This window comes from Eschrichtius robustus, chromosome 3, assembly GCF_028021215.1.
Source record: "Eschrichtius robustus isolate mEscRob2 chromosome 3, mEscRob2.pri, whole genome shotgun sequence".
Classification (NCBI taxonomy): Eukaryota; Metazoa; Chordata; class Mammalia; order Artiodactyla; family Eschrichtiidae; genus Eschrichtius; species Eschrichtius robustus.
Genome location: NC_090826.1, coordinates 99,575,101 through 99,593,043, shown reverse-complemented (window position 1 = coordinate 99,593,043; position 17,943 = coordinate 99,575,101). Strand labels below are relative to the sequence as shown.

Below are 17,943 nucleotides of genomic sequence, written 5' to 3'. Positions count from 1 at the left end.
CTAAAAGAAATTATGAGAACAGTGTCTCACCAAATAGAGAATATTTATAAGAGATAGTTATTACAAAAAAAAAAGAGACAAATAGAAATTCTGGAGCTGAAAAGTACAATAACTGAATGAAAAATTTGTAAGAGGGGCTCAAAAGCAGACTTGAGCTGGCAGAAGAATCAGTAAACCTGAATATAGGTCAATTGAGATTATCAAATCTAAGGGAAAAAAAGAAAAATGAATGAAAAATAAATAGAACCTCAGAGACAAAGACAAAGAGAGAATCTTGAAAGCAACAAGAGAGAAGCAACTTATCACAAACCAAGTATACTCAATAAGAGTAACAGCTGATTTTTCTTTAGAGACCATAGAAGCCAGAAAGCAATGGGACAATACCCAAAGTGCTGAAAGAAAAAGACTGTCAACCCAGAATTCTATATCCAGCAAAATTATCCTTCAAAATGAAGGGGAGATTAAGACATTCCCAGATAAAAACTGAGAGAATTTGTTGCCAGCAGGCCTTCCCTACAAGAAATACCAAAGAGTGTCCTTCAGGCTGAATTGAAAGGACACTACACAGTAACTTGAATCCACATGGGAAAAAATAAAGAACACCAGTAAAGGTAACTACATAGGTAAATATACAATAAGACAGTATGAATGTATTTTTTTCTTTGTAAACACTTTTTTTCCCTTCTACCTGATTTAAAAGCAATAATTATACAATTTTTAATGGGCTTATAGTATATAAAGATGTAATTTGTAAGACAATAGTGTGAAGGGGGAGACTGTACAGGAGCAAAGTTTTTGTATACTATTGCAATTAAATTGGTATTAAACTATACTAGACTGTTTTAAGTTAAGATGTTAATTGTAATCCACAGGACAACCACTAAGAAAATAACAAAAAACATAGTAAAAGAAACAACGAGGTAATTAAAGGGGCACACCAAAAATATCTATTTAACATAAAAGAAGGCAGTGATGGAGACATAGAAAAACAAAAAAGACATAAGACAGAGAAAACAAATAGTAAAACAGCAGACCTAAGTCCTACCTTATCAGTAATTAAATTAAATGTAAATAGATTAAACACTTCAATCAAAAAACAGTGACTGGCAAATTGGATCCAACCCTATGCTGTCTACAAGAGGCACATTATAGATTCAAAGACACAAACTGCTTTAGAGTATACAGATGAAAAAAAAATATGCCATGCAGACAGTAACCAAAGAAACCTAGGCCAAATAGACTTTAAGACAAAATTGTGGGCTTACCTGGTGGCGCAGTGGTTGAGAATCTGCCTGCCAATGCAGGGGACATGGGTTCGAGCCCTGGTCCCGGAAGATCCCACATGCCGCGGAGCAACTGGGCCCGTGAGCCACAACTACTGAGCCTGAGTGTCTGGAGCCTCTGCTCCGCAACAAGAGAGGCCGCGATAGTGAGAGGCCCGCGCACCGCGATGAAGAGTGGCCCCCACTCACCGCAACTGGAGAAAGCCCTCACACAGAAACGAAGGCCCAACACAGCCAAAAATAAAAATTAAAAAAAAAAAAAATTAAAAAAAAAAGACAAAATTGTTTTTAGACACAAAGACATTTTATAATGATAAAAGGTCAATCCATTATGAAGACATAACAATTATAAACATACATACATCTAACCACAGAGACCCAAAATAGATGAAGCCAAAACTGATGGAAATAAAGAGAGAAATAGACAATTCAATAACAATAGCTGAAGATTTCAACAGAACTTCAATAAAATAACTAGGCAGAAAATCAACCAGGAAATAGAAGACTTGAACAACCAAGTATGTACCAAGTATAAACCAAATAAATCTAACAAACATCCATAGAACATTTTACCCAACAACAGCAGAATACACATTCTTCTCAAGTACACATGGAACATTTTCCAGGATAGACCATCTATTAGGCCATAAAACAAGTCTCAGTACATTTGAAAGGACTGAGTATGTTCTCTGATCATAATGAAGTAAAATCAGAAATGAACAACAAAAGAAAATTTGGCAAATGAGCAAATATGTGGAAATTAACAACACATTCCTAAACCAATGGTTCAAAGAATAAATTATAAAGTCAATTAGAAAACACACTGAGATGAATGAAAACAAATTACAAAATACCAAAATTTCTGGAATACAGCTAAAACAATGCCTAGCAGGAAATTTATAGCTGTGTACATCTATATTTAAAAAGAAAAAAATCTGAAATCAATAACTGAAACTTTTGGGACTTCTCTGGTGGCACAGTGGTTAAGAATCCACCTGCCAATGCAGGGGACATAGGTTTGATCCCTGGTCCGGGAAGATCCCACATGCTGCGGAGCAACTAAGCCTGTGCGCTACAACTACTGAGCCTGCTCTCTAGAGCCCACATGCCACAACTACTGAGCACACGTGCCACAACTACTGAAGCCCGCATGCCTACAGCCCGTGCTCCGCAGCAAGAGAAGCCACCACAATGAGAAGCCCATGCACCACAACGAAGAGTAGCCCCCGCTCGATGCAACTAGAGAAGGCCCACATGCAGCAACGAAGACCCAGCACAACCAAAAATAAATAAATTAAAATAAAATTTAATTTAATTTAATTTCCATCCTGTTGGGAAGAAGTCTCTTAAAAAATAATAATAATAACTGAAACTTTTACCATAAGTAACAAGAAAAAAAGGGTAAATTAAATGCAAAGTTAATAGAGGGAAGGAAATAATGAAGATTAGAACAGAAATAAATGAACTAGAAAGTACAAAAACAATAGAGAAAATCAATAAAACCAAAAGTTTGGTTCTTTGAAAAAATCAATAAATTTGACAAACTTTTAGCTAGACTAACCAAGAAAAGATAGAGAACTCAAATTACTAAAATCAGAACTGGAAGAAGATACATTATGTATAGTGAAGAATTAACCTTACCAATAGAGAGGTTTGGCCTTTGTCCTTGGCTACTGGGATATGATGTCTAGTCCTCTGAAAAGTCCTGCCTGATAGGAGTGTCTTTGTTTGCTGGGCACTTTAGCTATATTTTCTTATTTCCAATCTCCACAAGAACTGGAGACTAAAGTATTAGCCCCTGGTAAGGGCTCTAGTAAGGGCTGGAGACTAAAGGTCAGCACTCACGTGAGCAGTATGTGATCAAGCCCTACTAAATTCTAGACACCAAAAGCTTAGGTGAGTTTCCCTGGTTGGTGGTACTCTATATTGTCACACATTGTAAGTGGGAGAAGGTAATGCTATCCATGACCCCATGGAAAGAGTATGATCAAAAGCTCCACACTTGAACCTCTCCCAAACTCTGTGCATCTCTTCCTGTGGCTAATTTCAACCTGTGTCCTTTCCCTGTAATAAATCGTGAATATAATAGCTTTCAGTGAATTCTGTGAGTCCTGTTGAATTGCTAAAACTGTTTTGGAAACCACCCCGCTCTGCACCCCCTGACCCCCGCTGCCTAAATTTGCAATTGGTGTTAGAAGTGAGGTCAATTTTGTGGGGCCTGTTCCCTCTAATTGTACTGTTGGTTAAACTCTTCATGTATCACTACTAACCTTATAGAAATAAAAAGGGATTACAAAGGAATACTATGAACAATTGCAGACCAACAAATTAGATAACCTAAATGAAATGAACATATTTCTAGAAAGGCACAAACTATCAAATGACTCAAGAAGATATAGACAAAGATTGACATAATCATCAAAAAACTACCCATAAAGAAAACCTGAAGCCCAGATGGCTTCACTGGTGAATTCTATGAAACATTTAAAGAACTAACACCACTCTTTTACAAGTTCTTCCAAAAAACAAAAGAGGAGGGAACACTTCCCAGCTTGTTCTTTGAAGCCAGTATTACCCTGTTACCAAAACCAGACAGACATCACAAGAGAAGAAAACTGCAAACCATTATCCCTGGTAAATATGGACGTAAAAATCCTCAACAAAATATGAGCAAACAGAATCCAACAACATAAAATGGGAAATATATCATGACAAATTGGGACTTACCTCAGGAGTGAAGGAATTCATAAATGGTTCAACATATAAAAATCAGTCAAACCATACCATATTAATAGAATAAAGGCCCCAAACCACAAGATCATCTTCATAGACACATAAACAATTTGCTACAATCCAATATCCTTCACGATAAAAATACTCAACAACTAGGAATAGAAGGAAGCTTCTCAAACTTAATAAAGGGCATCTACAAAAACCCACAGGTAACATCATACTTAATGGTAAAATGCTGAAAACTTCCCTGTAAGGTCAGAAATAAGACAAGGATGTCCACTTTCACCACATGTACTGGAGGTTTTACCCAAGGAAATTAGGCAATGAAAGGAAGATGTAAAACTATCACAGATGACATGATTTTGTAAATAGAAGATCCTAAGGGATCCACACACATATATACATATATATACATAAGTCTATTAGAACTGATAAATGAGTTCAGCAAATTTGCAGGCTGCAAAATTAACATACAGGGACTTCCCTGGTGGCGCAGTGGTTAAGAATCTGCCTGCCAATACAGGGGACACAGGTTCGAGCCCTGGGTCTGGGAAGATCCCATGTGCCATGGAAAAACTGAGCCCGTGCACCACAACTACTGAGCCTGCACTCTAGAGCCCACGAGCCACAACTAGAGTCCACGCACCACAACTACTGAAGCCCACATGCCTAGAGCCCGTCCTCAGCAGCAAGAGAAGCCACCGCAATGAGAAGCCCGTGCACCACAACGAAGAGTAGCCCCTGCTCACCGCAACTAGAGAAAGCCCGCATGCAACAATGAAGACCCAACACAGCCAAAAACAATTAATTAATTAATTAATTAATTAATTAAATACTACTTTAAAAAAATTAACATACAAAAATCAATTGTATTTCTAGACACGAGCAATGAAAAATCCAAAAGTAAAATTAAGAAAACAGTTCAATTTATAATATCATCAAAAATAATATTCAGGAATAAAATTAATTGCTAATGGGTACAGGATTTCTTTCTGGGGTAATGAAAATGTTCTGATATTAGTGATGATAGTTGTACAGTTTTGTGAATATACTGAAAACCACTGAAATACAAACTTTAAAAGGGTGAATTTTATGATATGTGAATTATATCTCAGTAAAGCTATTATTTAAACAAATCAATTGTGTCTTTATACACCAGCAACTAACAGAAAATGATTTTTTTTTAATTACCATCTACAAGAGTAATGAAAGCTACCTTGGAATAAATCTAACAAAAGTTGTGCAAACCCTGGGAATTTTATAATTTTATAAAGCTTTTAGAAACTTTACTTCTATAAAAGTTTTATTTAAAAAACCTAGTCTTGGGGCTTCCCTGGTGGTGCAGTGGTTAAGAATCTGCCTGCCAATGCAGTCGACACGGGTTCGAGCCCTGGTCTGGGAAGATCCCACATGCCACGGAGCAACTAAACCCGTGAGCCACAACTACTGAGCCTGCACGTCTGGAGCCTGTGCTCCGCAACAAGAGAGGCCGCGATAGTGAGAGGCCTGCGCACCGCGATGAAGAGTGGCCCCCGCTCGCCGCAACTAGAGAAAGCCCTCGCACAGAAACGAAGACCCAACACAGCCAAAAATAAATAAATAAATTAAAAAAAAAAAAAAAAAACCTAGTCTTTTCGCTTCTTAAGCAGAACTCTTCGTAAGAGTTGTTTTTTTTTAAAATCACTACAGGATCACTTTCTAAATTATATTTGAAGTGTTTAGATTAGTTAGAAGGTGAGCTATTTAAAAGTTGATTTCTATGGATAGGAAGGTAGGATTTGTATTAAAGAATAAGGAAGAGTAAAATATATTATTGTCATTGTTGACCTGTACAGTATTAATACTGTACTACATCACTCCAGGTAATGTTAGGGTGGCCAGAATGAGTATGATAACATATTGTTGGAAGGTTTATTTTGACATAAAATAGAAGCTGGTTTAAGTAAATCAAAGGAGAACTTAATTTCTCTAAAGTAGACTGGTAAACCTTTTAGCTCTCAACTTCTCCCACCTGCTAGTAATTCATAATCACATTGTATTTCATTTTCTAACTATGTTTTTCACTAATGCTGGGGCTTAAGAAGAAAAGGGGAAATCTTTGGTTTAAAACTACTAGTTTGGGCTTCCCTGGTGGCGCAGTGGTTGAGAGTCTGCCTGCCAGTGCAGGGGACGCGGGTTCGAGCCCCGGTCTGGGAAGATCCCACGTGACGCGGAGCAACTGGGCCCGTGAGCCACAGTTGCTGAGCCTGCGCGTCTGGAGCCTGTGCTCTGCAACAAGAGAGGCCACGATAATGAGAGGCCCGCGCACCGCGATGAAGAGTGGCCCCCGCTTGCCACAACTAGAGAAAGCCCTCGCACAGAAACGAAGACCCAACACAGCCATAAATAAATAAACTCAAAAGTTAAAAAAAAAAAAAAAAACTATTAGTCTCTGATATCAGGGTTCATTTTGCAGGTTTAAACAGTATTGGTCAGCCATCGTTTAGGAATCTTTCTAGTCACATATTAGTTAAAAAAATACCTTAAATCTAAGCAGCTAGACGAAAACCCAACTTTACTGAGCTAACTTTCCAGCCCGTTAAATGAGAATCTAATGTTTGAAATCACCTTTTATTTAGAAAATTGCTATATGCCTTTATTTATTTAATAAATGTAAGGGATTTTATGGGAGTGCTTTGTTATTGACCTACTTGTTATGTACTATTTTAATTTCATACCCTTTAGATATTTGGATTTGAACTGCATTTTAGAATTCATCTTTACTTACAATGCCACCATCAAACGGAGGTCCAGTTGGATACACGCCCCCAGATGGAGGCTGGGGGTGGGCAGTGGTTGTTGGAGCTTTCATTTCCATTGGCTTCTCTTGTGCGTTTGGCAAATCTATTACTGTATTTTACAAAGAAATTGAAGAAATATTTAAAGCCAGCACCAGCGAAGTGTCATGGTTATCTTCCATCGCGTTTGCTGTCATGTATGGTGGAGGTAAGTACTCATGACCTGCTCTTTTAACTTTCAATGGGTAGACAAAAGCTCTGTAGTAAGTGCTTTTTGTTCTTGATGCCTTTATCAGTGAGATATTTGAAATGTTAGTTCTTGGAGTTATGTGATTAGAGTCATGTTTTTCATTGTCTTTAACAATAAAATCTACATAGCAGCTGTGTGCTCTGTTAGGTCACTTATAAAATGGTGTCATTATAAAGGATAACTTTCTTTAAAAATGTGTTTTGTATTTGCTGCTGGGTATAGAAAGGTAATTGATGTTTGTATTTTAATCATATATCCTGTAAGCTTGCTAAACTCTTGTTATTTCCAATAGTTTATTGGTAGATTTTTTGTCAAAAATTTTTGATAGACAAATCTTCTGCAAATACTGATAGTTTGGTTTCTTCATTTCCTTACTCCTTTTTCCCCCCTGTCTTACTGCTGGCTCGGACCTCCAGTATAATGTTGAAGAAAAGTGGTGATGGTAGGCATTCTTGTTTTGTAGTTCTGTTTTGGTTGTGTTGTTGTTTTCTGTGAGAAACAATACATTTTAGCTAGTTTGTAAATATGCCCTTAAGTCAGAAGTTTGATCAGACTTGCTCATAAATCTCTTCGTTCATGTGTGTTTGCTCTAGATGACCATCTAAAAATTTAAAACAGAGCAAACTTGCTACATATATGTGGATAATATCCTAGATACATGAAGAATCCTGTAAACACCTATAATCAGGGTATTCGCAGCCTCTTCTGCCTTAAAATGATTAGATTATGGTCTTGCATACTTTAGTTAAAACCCATCTAATATGTCCTAGGTATATAGAAAATGTACAATCAATACTATATGTATTCCATTACACAAACCTGTGACTCCGAAATAAAGATAGAAAGTAATATTCCTAACCACTGTCTTCTGTTTTATCTGTTTATTTTCTGGGGTGGCATCCTGTCATGTTGGTAATGTCATATGCAGGTGTGGATGAGGGCTGGGCTTCTCCTCTGTATGACTAAGCTGTTTGTTCTCTCCTAGGTCCTATCAGCAGTATCCTGGTGAATAAATATGGCAGTCGTCCAGTTATGATTGTTGGCGGCTGCTTGTCAGGCTGTGGCTTGATTGCGGCTTCTTTCTGTACCACTGTGCAGGAACTTTACTTGTGTGTCGGAGTCATTGCAGGTGAGTTGCTACTAATGTATTTTCAAGCATTAATTTTTGTGTGGACTATTTATAGCATTAATTTGCCAATTCTTTTGAAAAATGAAAGTTCTTTGTTAGAAAAATTACTAGGTCACTATTTTTTAGAGCTGTTGATATGTTAATTTAAAAAAAGCAAGTCTTTAAAGAAAGTTCTGGCACTTAATGGGTGATTATTTTTATTGAATGAATAAATTGAAAGAGCTTCTTTCCTTTCGTCCTTTCTTTCTTCTCTCCCTCCCTCTCTTTCTTTCTTTTCTTTTCTTTCTTTTTTTGTCTTAAGAAAGAAGATAGTGGTGATAGGTAAAAAGTTGTTGAAAGGGAGGTCATTAGCTATTCCCACTCATTTCCCATTCTACCCAAGAAGGAATTGGCTCAAATTAGAGAAAGAGAGAATGTCAGATATAAAGCAGTTTCTGATAGAAAAGACAGATACATTTTCAAGGGATAAAGGGCATGCATGAGGAAACCCCCCTTTCTAATAACTAAATTAAGAAAATAAAATTGCTGAATATAAATACAATCGACACCCATAGCTCTACATTTCAGAGAAAACTACCATTAATATTTTGATGCCATATCCACTCATTTTTCTATGCACACATAGAATTTTTAGAACAAAAAGGGATGAGATTAGTGAAGTCAAACAGAGAAAGACAAATATCATATGATATCACTCATATGTGGAATCTAATTTTTTAAAATGATACAAATGAACTTATTTACTAAACAGAAACAGACTTACAGATATCGAAAACAAACTTATGGTTACCAAAGGGGAAAAGTGGGGGTGGTATAAATCAGGAGCTTGGGATGAACATACACACACTACTATATATAAGATAGATAACCAACGAGTACCTACTTATAGCACAGGGAACTCTATACTCAATATTCTGTGATAACCTATAAGAGAAAAGAATCTAAAGGAGAATGAATGTATGTATATGTATGACTGAATCACTTTGCTGTATACCTGAAACTAACACAGCACTGTAAATCAACTATACTCCAATAAAGTTAAAAAATTTTTTTAAAGGGATGAGATTATGTATAATGTTTGTAACCAATTTTTTCACTTAATAATACATTATGTATTATACATAGTTTCTCCATCTCAGTAAATATACTTTAGCAGCGATTATTTTTTCATGGGATAGATGGATATACCATAATTTATTTCACCATCCTCTAATTGAAGGACATTTAGATTGTTTATATTTTCACTCTTAATAAACAGTATTTGCATGATAGTGCTTCTGTATGCATCTTTGTGAAAATGATAATTTCCTTTGGATAAATTTGTAGAAGAGCAATTACTGGGGAAAAAGGGTTTTGATACCATTGGCCAAATACTCTTTTGGAAATGTTATAATAATTTACAGTCCCACCTGCAGGACCTGAGATAATGCCAATAATGGGTATTATCTTTTTGGATCTATACTTTTACTATATTAATTAAATTTTTAAACATTTAACTATTTTAACTCATCTGGATTATTTGAATAACATAAGGAAGGAATAGAACTTTATTTGTTCCCATGTGATTATTCAGCCTGTTCATTATTTCATTTATTAATTCACTCAACAAATATTTATTGAGTCCCTAACTATATGCCAGGCACTGGTCCAAGCTCTGTGGGGAGAGCCAACATGACAGGCAAGATTCCCACTGTTTAGTGGAGGGAAGCAGACAATAAGCAGACCAACAAATAAATGAATAAATAAGAAAAATATTGGGTAGTAATAACTGCTTTGCAAAGACTTAAAACAGAATGTTGATAGAGAAAGATTGAACTGTCCCTAAAGGGAAGGCTTCTCAGAGGTGGTGATTTTAAGTTGAGATCTGAATGAAAACTAGGAGAAGGCTTTGTGAAAATCTAGAAGAACAGTTACACGTAGCACAAGTAAGAATAGACTGAGATGAGGGCAGGGAGGTAGGTTAGGGCCAAATCATGGGACCTCTTAATCCAGAGTGAAAAGTTATGGATGGGCAGTCATTAGAGAGATTGAAATGGGCAAGCATCCTAACCTGGTTTACCTAGTAGGGAAGCAAGATTGGGAGACCATTTAAGAGGTTACTGGGATAGTTACTGTCCCAGCCCCATTAGCTGGAAAATCCATTCTTTCCCTATTAATTCAAATGTATCTTTTGGTTCTGTTTCTGGACTTTCTGCCCACTTTTAGTAATCAGTTTTTCTAATTTTGAATAAGTGCCACACTATTTTAATTACCATAGCTGTACAATATATTTATATATCTGTTAGGGTAGGCCCACCAATTATTTATCCTTTTCCAATATTTCTAATGCATTTGTTCTTCGGGTGTATTTTAGAGTCATTTTACCTCATTTGAAAAATAAAACACATTGAAATTTTCATAGAAATTTCATTAAATTAATGGATTTACTAAGGTAGTGTTAGCATCTTGCCAATGTTGTGTTTTACTATCCAAAAACATTTTTTCTCTCTCTCCCTCCCCCTCCCTCTCTCTTGTTTCCCTTCCTTCTGCCCCTTCTCCTATCTTGCTTTCTGAATTTATAAGATTTATCCTCTCTCCTTTTTGCTTTCAATTCCCTATTCCTCAGGAAAGCTAAAATTATGAAATTAGACAAAGGATCTTACATTTATTGTTCTTTTTGTTGCTAAAGGAAAAAGAATTATTTTTTAAAATATACATTTTTTAGGGACTTCCTGGTGGTCCAGGGTTAAGACTCTGTACTTCCACTGCAAGGGGCCTGGGTTCGATCCCTGGTCGGGGAACTAAGATCCTGCATGCCACGTGGTGCGGCCAAAAAATATATACATATATATACACATATATATACAAATTTTTTATATTATAAATCTAGTATTTGCTGCATAAAGAGACTTTATGTCTGTATTTATTTGATAACAGTCCACTTAATGACCTACTAGTTATAATAGCCTCTCATGATTTTGACCTCTTTCCACTTCATTTCTTTGCCTAGTTAATTAATTCCAAATATGTTTCTGACATTTATTGGAGTATGTGATTCTTTTTTCCCCTCTCGCCAGGTCTTGGGCTTGCCTTCAACTTGAATCCAGCTCTGACCATGATTGGCAAGTATTTCTACAAGAGGCGACCATTAGCAAATGGACTAGCCATGGCAGGCAGCCCTGTGTTCCTCTCCGCCCTGGCCCCCCTCAACCAGGCTCTTTTTGCTGCCTTTGGCTGGAGAGGAAGCTTCCTAATTCTTGGAGGCATCCTACTAAACTGCTGTGTGGCTGGAGCCCTGATGAGACCAATAGGGCCCAAGCCAACAACTGCAGGGAAAGAGAAGTCTAAAGAATCCCTTCAGGAAGCTGGAAAATATGATGCAAACAAGGGGGCAGGTGATGCAAATACAGAAGTTAATGGCAGAAACCCCCCAAAGGAGAAACAATCCATTTTTCAAACAGTTAACAAACTTCTGGACTTATCCCTATTCAAACACAGAGGCTTTCTGCTGTACCTCTCTGGGAATGTGATAATGTCTTTTGCGCTGGCTACACCTTTAGTCTTTCTTAGTAATTATGCCAAGAGTCAACATCACTCTAGTGAGAAGGCTGCCTTCCTTCTTTCCATTCTGGCTTTTGTTGACATGGTAGCCAGACCTTCTATGGGATTTGTAGCCAACACAAAGTGGATAAGACCTCGAATTCAGTATTTTTTTGCTGCTTCTATTATTGCAAATGGAGTGTGTCATACGCTAGTACCCTTATCCTCTAGCTATATAGGGTTCTGTCTTTATGCGGGATTCCTTGGATTTGCTTTTGGGTGGTTTGGCGCCGTGTTGTTTGAAACGCTGATGGACCTCGTTGGATCCCAGAGGTTCTCCAGTGCTGTGGGATTGGTGACCATTGTGGAATGCTGTCCTATTCTCCTGGGGCCACCGATTTTAGGTATAGTATGTCTCCTTATTTCTATGGTTCTATTAACATAAAACAGACAGAGAAGATTAGGAAGGTGATAGAAAGCAGAAATCAGTGAGCTGCTTGATAGTCTTTCTTCGCTTCTGTACCCTCAGTGCTGGCACAATGCTTGGTACAGCGTAATTGCTCAAATACTTAATAGAACTGAATTAAAGTGAATCATCAAGCTGAAAGAGGAATAAAAAACTATTACATACTTAAGTATGTATAATAATTTTTCCTGATAAAAAACCTAACATGTTTATTGTAGAAAAATATATAACCACCTTTAACATACTGTTGGTGATTTCTTTTTAATTGTGGAATTTATCTCAGCAGTAATATTTAAAATAATAACAATAGGTACCAGGTGAGGGCTCACAGTATACCAGGGACTGTCCTAGTCGTTTGCTATATTCTGTCATATATTACAAGTCTGTGATGCAGGACAATTATTGTTCCCGCTTTATAAATAAATAAATAGAGGCTTCTAAAAGTGAAATAATTTGCCCAAGATCACGCAGCTAGTAAGTGACCATAAAACTTGATGTATTATTCTCTTAAGAATGCTAAATGGTGAATGGATAGAGAAGATGTGGCACATATATACAATGGAATATTACTCAGCCATAAAAAGAAATGAAATTGAGTTATTTGCAGTGAGGTGGATGGACCTAGAGTCTGTCATACAGAGTGAAGTAAGTCAGAAAGAGAAAAACAAATACTGTATGCTAACGCATATATATAGAATCTAAAAAAAAAAAAAAAGGGGGCTTCCCTGGTGGCGCAGTGGTTGGGAGTCTGCCTGCTAATGCACACAGGTTCGAGCCCTGGTCTGGGAGGATCCCACGTGCCGCGGAGCGGCTGGGCCCGTGGGCCACAATTGCTGAGCCTGCGCGTCTGGAGCCTGTGCTCCGCAACAAGAGAGGCCGCGATAGTGAGAGACCCCCGCACCGCAATGAAGAGTGGCCCCCGCTTGCCACAACTGGGGAATGCCCTCGCACAGAAACGGAGACCCAACACAGCCATAAATAAATTAAAAAAAAAAAAAAAAAAGGTTCTGAAGAACCTAGGGGCAGGACAGGAATAAAGACACAGACGTTGAGAATGGACTTGAGGACACGGGGAGGGGAAGGGTAAGTTGGGACGAAGTGAGAGAGTAGCATTGACATATATACACTATCAAATGTAAAATAGATAGCTAGTGGGAAGCAGCTGCATAGTACAGGGAGATCAGCTTGGTGCTTTGCGACCACCTAGAGGGGTGGGATAGGGACAGTGGGAGGGAGATGCAAGAGGGAGGGGATATGGGGATATACGTATGCATATAGCTGATTCACTTTGTTATACAGCAGAAACTAACACAACACTGTAAAGCAATTATACCCCAATAAAGATGTTAAAAAAAAAAGCTAAATGGTTTACATTTTAAAATTATTATTAATACAGAATGCAACAATAATTTGGACTTCTGGATGTGACTCATGCTTTTGAGATTATGCGCTATGAAGTAAGGAAGGATACATAACAGAAGATCCACTACTGACCTGTCCACCCTCTGTCCTCCCTATATACACCCAAGGAGAGTCCAAATCCTGTCCGTTTTCGCTTCCTAAATCTCTTTCTAATCTGCCTGTTTTCTCTCCATCACAACTACCACTTTTATCCAAATCTCCTATCTTCTATCAGTAGCCTTCTAACTATACCCATATCCACTCTAGCTGTTCTTCGTCTCTTAGAACACTCCAGTTGCTTCCCACATTCTCAGTGAAGATCAGATTCCCTGCTGTGGCCTACTAGGTCCTGCGTGGCCTGGCCCACCTGTGTCTCCAGCCTCATTTCCCACTACTCAGTTTGCTCTCTGTGCTTCTCCTCTCACACCCTGTGCTTCCTCCTACAACCTGCCTTTGCACTGGCTGTTCTCTACCCTGAGCCTTTTCCCATCACCCTTCTCCTTGATAACTCCTATCCTCCTGTAAGTCTTGGCTAAGTTTACACTTTAAGAAAAGCCTTCCTGGGCTTCCCTGGTGATGCAGTGGTTAAGAATCCGCCTTCCAATGCAGGGGACACAGGTTCGGGTCCTGGTCCGGGAAGATCCCAGGTGCCATGGAGCAACTAAGCCCGTGTGCCACAACTACTGAGCCTGCGCTCTAGAGCCCGTGAGCCATAACTACTGAGCCCGCGTGCCGCAACTAATGAAGCCCACACGCCTAGAGCTCGTGCTCCGCAACAAGAGAAGCCACCGCAATGAGAAGCCCAAGCACTGCAGCCAAGAGTAGCCCCTGCTCGCCGCAACTAGAGAAAGCCTGCGCACAGCAACAAAGACCCAATGCAGCCAAAAATAAAATTTTTTTTTAATTTTAAAAAAAGAAAAGCCTTTCTGACCCTACTTGCTGGTCTAAAACCCCTATTTTCTGCCTTCAAACCTTCCTTGTAGCACTTGTCACAGTCTGTGTAGTTATTGGATTAACATTTCTCTTCTCCACTGAACTGTGGACGTTACCTCCTTTGCTCACCCTTAACTCAGGACCTAGCAGACCCAGGGCCGTGTGTATATTTAGAGAATCAGTAAGTATTGCTGAGTGCGTGATGCCCTGCATTGGAAAACCATATGGAGTCATATTTGAATTGGTTATTATGTCCTTTATATGGGTAGTATTTTCCAAAGTTTATTTCTTTTATTTATTTATTTGGCTGCGTTGGGTCTTAGTTGCGGCACGCGGGATCTTCACTGTGGCTCTTGGGCGCCCTAGTTGTGTGGCATGGGCTCCAGAGCACGTGGGCTCAGTGGTTGCAGCACGCGAGCCCTCTAGTTGTGGCTCGTGGGCTCTAGAGCGTGCAGGCTCAGTAGTTGTGGCGCGCAGACTTAGTTGCCCTGCGGCATGTGGGATCTTAGTTCCCTCACCAGGGATCGAACCCGCATCCCCTGCATTGGAAGGTGGATTCTTAACCACTGGACCACCAGGGAAGTCCCTCCAAAGTTTATTTCTTAATACTAGTTTGAGATACTAATAAATTTTATTATTACAAGGATTTCATGGCCAAAAAAAGATTGGGAACACCAAAGTAAATAAGTTTCTTTACCTCATAAATAAGTTTCTTTACCTCATAAAGCCTTTAATAGAAAAGACTATGTGTCATTTCCAAACTTACTTGACTTTGGAAACATTAGGGAGTATCCTGTAGAACAGAAATTATGGTGCAGACCTCAGAGTCAGACTTGCTGGGTTGAAAGCCAACCTGTTTCATTTACAAGCTTTGTGACCTTGGACGAGTTACTTAAGGTTTCTGTACTTTGGTTTTTCTGTTATACAATGGGAATGATGATAGAACCTTCCTGTTGTGAGGATTAAGCACTTAGAATGGTGGAAAGGTGTTGCTGTTAGTTAATGTTAGCAGAGGATGAGTGTTCACAGGAACGCCCTTTGGGAAATGCTGATGTCAGAGAAAGTGCATTGGCCTGGGAGACTGAAATTAGCTCTGTGGCCTTGGGCAAGACTACTAAACCTCTTTTGAGCAACAAATTTTTCCATTGAATATTGAGAGGATTGACTCTAGGTGATCTCTAGGACTTCCCCAATTCAAATTTGCCAAGATTTAATTACTTTCAAGTTGCTAAAGTTAACAGACTACGCAGGGCCATCCAAAATCAGTTGACATCATAAACAAAAGATCAAATAATTTTGAGCAGTTTCTATTTAGACTAATTTGTCATTTATGAGCTCTTTGAGTGGATCCTTAAGCTTTATTTGGGAAAGGGTATAATTGTTTACCCACATAACTTTTTTTTTTTTTGGACATCCTTAGGTCGTCTCAGTGACATACACGGAGACTACAAATATACATACTGGGCATGTGGCATAATCCTTATTGTCGCAGGCATCTATCTCTGCATTGGCATGGGCATCCATTATCAACTTGAGGCAAAAGAACAGAAGGCAGAGGCGAAGCAGAAAAAGGAAAGTAAAGAGATGGAACCAAAAGAAGTTATTAAAGGTGCGGAATCTCCAGAACTGAAAGGCACAGAAGGAGAACCCAAAGAGGAGAAATTTTCAGGCTGAAGTCAGGGATAAACAGAAGCTTTGGACCAAAGATACTGAAAAATTCTACTGAATCGTGTTCTACTCTTGGTGCTCACAGTGGACAGTGGACATTTGTGTGGAAGTCATACCAGGTGTTCATTGATAGAATTTTTATTTCCTTCCTTTACAACAGTCATAATAGATATGTCACGTCCTTTAGGGGCAAGGAATTTGCAAAAGGTGACAGAAGGAAATACCTTTTATTTGAAGTCATATTTATTAAGGTATATCTTAAATACTGTACAAATCCCTTTTATAAGAGTAAAGTTTAATGAATTTTGACACAGGTATTTTGTCAAATAACTACCACACTAATATAGAATATTTCAAACAGCCAAAATAATTCCCTTCTGCTCTTTTGCAGTTAATCCCCTCCCCTTAGCTATAGCCCCTGGCAGCCACTGATCTGATTTCTGTCCCCTATAGTTTTGTCTTTTCCAGAATGGAATAAATGGAATCACATAGTATGTAACTATGGCACAATAGTATATATATGGTCTTTATCCTCAGTTCCTGGTATACAGCTCCTAGAAGCCTTGGCATCTCTGGAGTGATAAGAGTATCTTTTGCGTGCTAATTAGGTGACTGGTGGCTGGAGACCCCTTTCTTAACTTCAGGATAGGGGCTAGTCTCCAGAAAGGCCAAAGCATGATTAAAGGGTTGGAACTTTCAGCCCCATCCTTTGACCTCTGAGAAGGTGAGAGGGGCTGGAAGTTGGGTTCAACTATTAATGTCCAATGATATAATCAATCATGCCTATGTAATAAAACCCCCTAAACTACAGAGAGCTTCCTGGCTGGTGAATACTTTGAGGTACTGGGAGAGTAGTGTGCCCAGAGAGGGCATGGAAGCTCCCTACCACTCCTCCCCACCATATTTTACCCTATGCATCTCTTCCATCTGGCTGTTCTGAATTGTATCCTTTATAATAAATCAGTGAACGTAAGCAAAGTGTTCCCTGAGTTCTGTGATCCATTCTAGCAAATTATCAAACTTGATGGAGTCATGGGAACTCCCAATTTATAGCTGGTTGGTCATAAGTACAGGTGGCAACCTGGGACTTGAGACTGGAATCTGAAGTGAGGGCAGTCTTGTGAGACTGAGCCTTTAAATCTGTGGAATCTGACACTAACTCTGGGTACTTTATGTCAGAATTGAATTGAATTGTAGGACACCCAGTTGGTGTCTGGAGAGTTGGCGAAATGGTTGTTGGTGTGGAAATAACCCACACATTTGGTGTCAGAAGTGTTGTGAGTAAAAACAGTTGGGAGTAGCCTTTTGTGTCTGGCTTCTTTCACAATAGCATAATGTTTTATGGTTCATCCAGGTTGTTGTATTTTTCAGTAGTTCATTGCTTTTTATTGCTGAGCAGTATTTCTTTGTATAGATGTACTATAATTTGTATATCCATCCACCAGTTGGACATTTGAGCTTTGTTCTAAGTAAAGATGCTATAAACATTCACATAGAGATCTGTGCAGACGTATGCTTTCATTTCTCTTGGGTAAATGCCTAGGATTGGAATTGCTGGGTCATATGGCAAGTGCATGTTTAACTTTGTAAGAAACTATCAAACTATTGTCTCAGTGGCTATACCATTTGGTAATCCCACTAGCGATGTATGAAAATTCTAGCTGTTCTACATCCTTGTCAGCACTTGGCATTGCCGATCTTTTTAACTTTCCCGCTCTAGTTGGTATGTAGTGTGTGACATTTCCCTGAACAATAAAGATGTTGACCATTTTTCCATGTGCTGT

At 38.6% G+C, this 17,943-nt stretch overlaps 1 protein-coding gene across 2 annotated transcripts in view; it reads left to right on the top strand.

The window, feature by feature from the left end:
* The window catches only part of LOC137761228 (monocarboxylate transporter 1-like), a 35,999-nt gene extending 18,491 nt beyond the window's left edge, over window positions 1-17,508 (top strand). The window contains exons 1-5 of one of the 2 annotated variants that reach the window (XM_068538133.1): window positions 6,962-7,001; window positions 7,460-7,485; window positions 8,029-8,172; window positions 11,229-12,095; window positions 15,912-17,508. In XM_068538133.1, coding sequence (XP_068394234.1) covers window positions 7,464-7,485; window positions 8,029-8,172; window positions 11,229-12,095; window positions 15,912-16,165 — 1,287 coding nt within the window. In that variant the 5' untranslated portion in view covers window positions 6,962-7,001; window positions 7,460-7,463 and the 3' untranslated portion in view covers window positions 16,166-17,508. Of the gene's footprint in view, window positions 1-6,740; window positions 7,002-7,459; window positions 7,486-8,028; window positions 8,173-11,228; window positions 12,096-15,911 lie in introns of those variants that run through there. The other variant, XM_068538132.1, reaches the window with a different exon arrangement.
* Window positions 17,509-17,943: the final 435 nt, after the last annotated feature.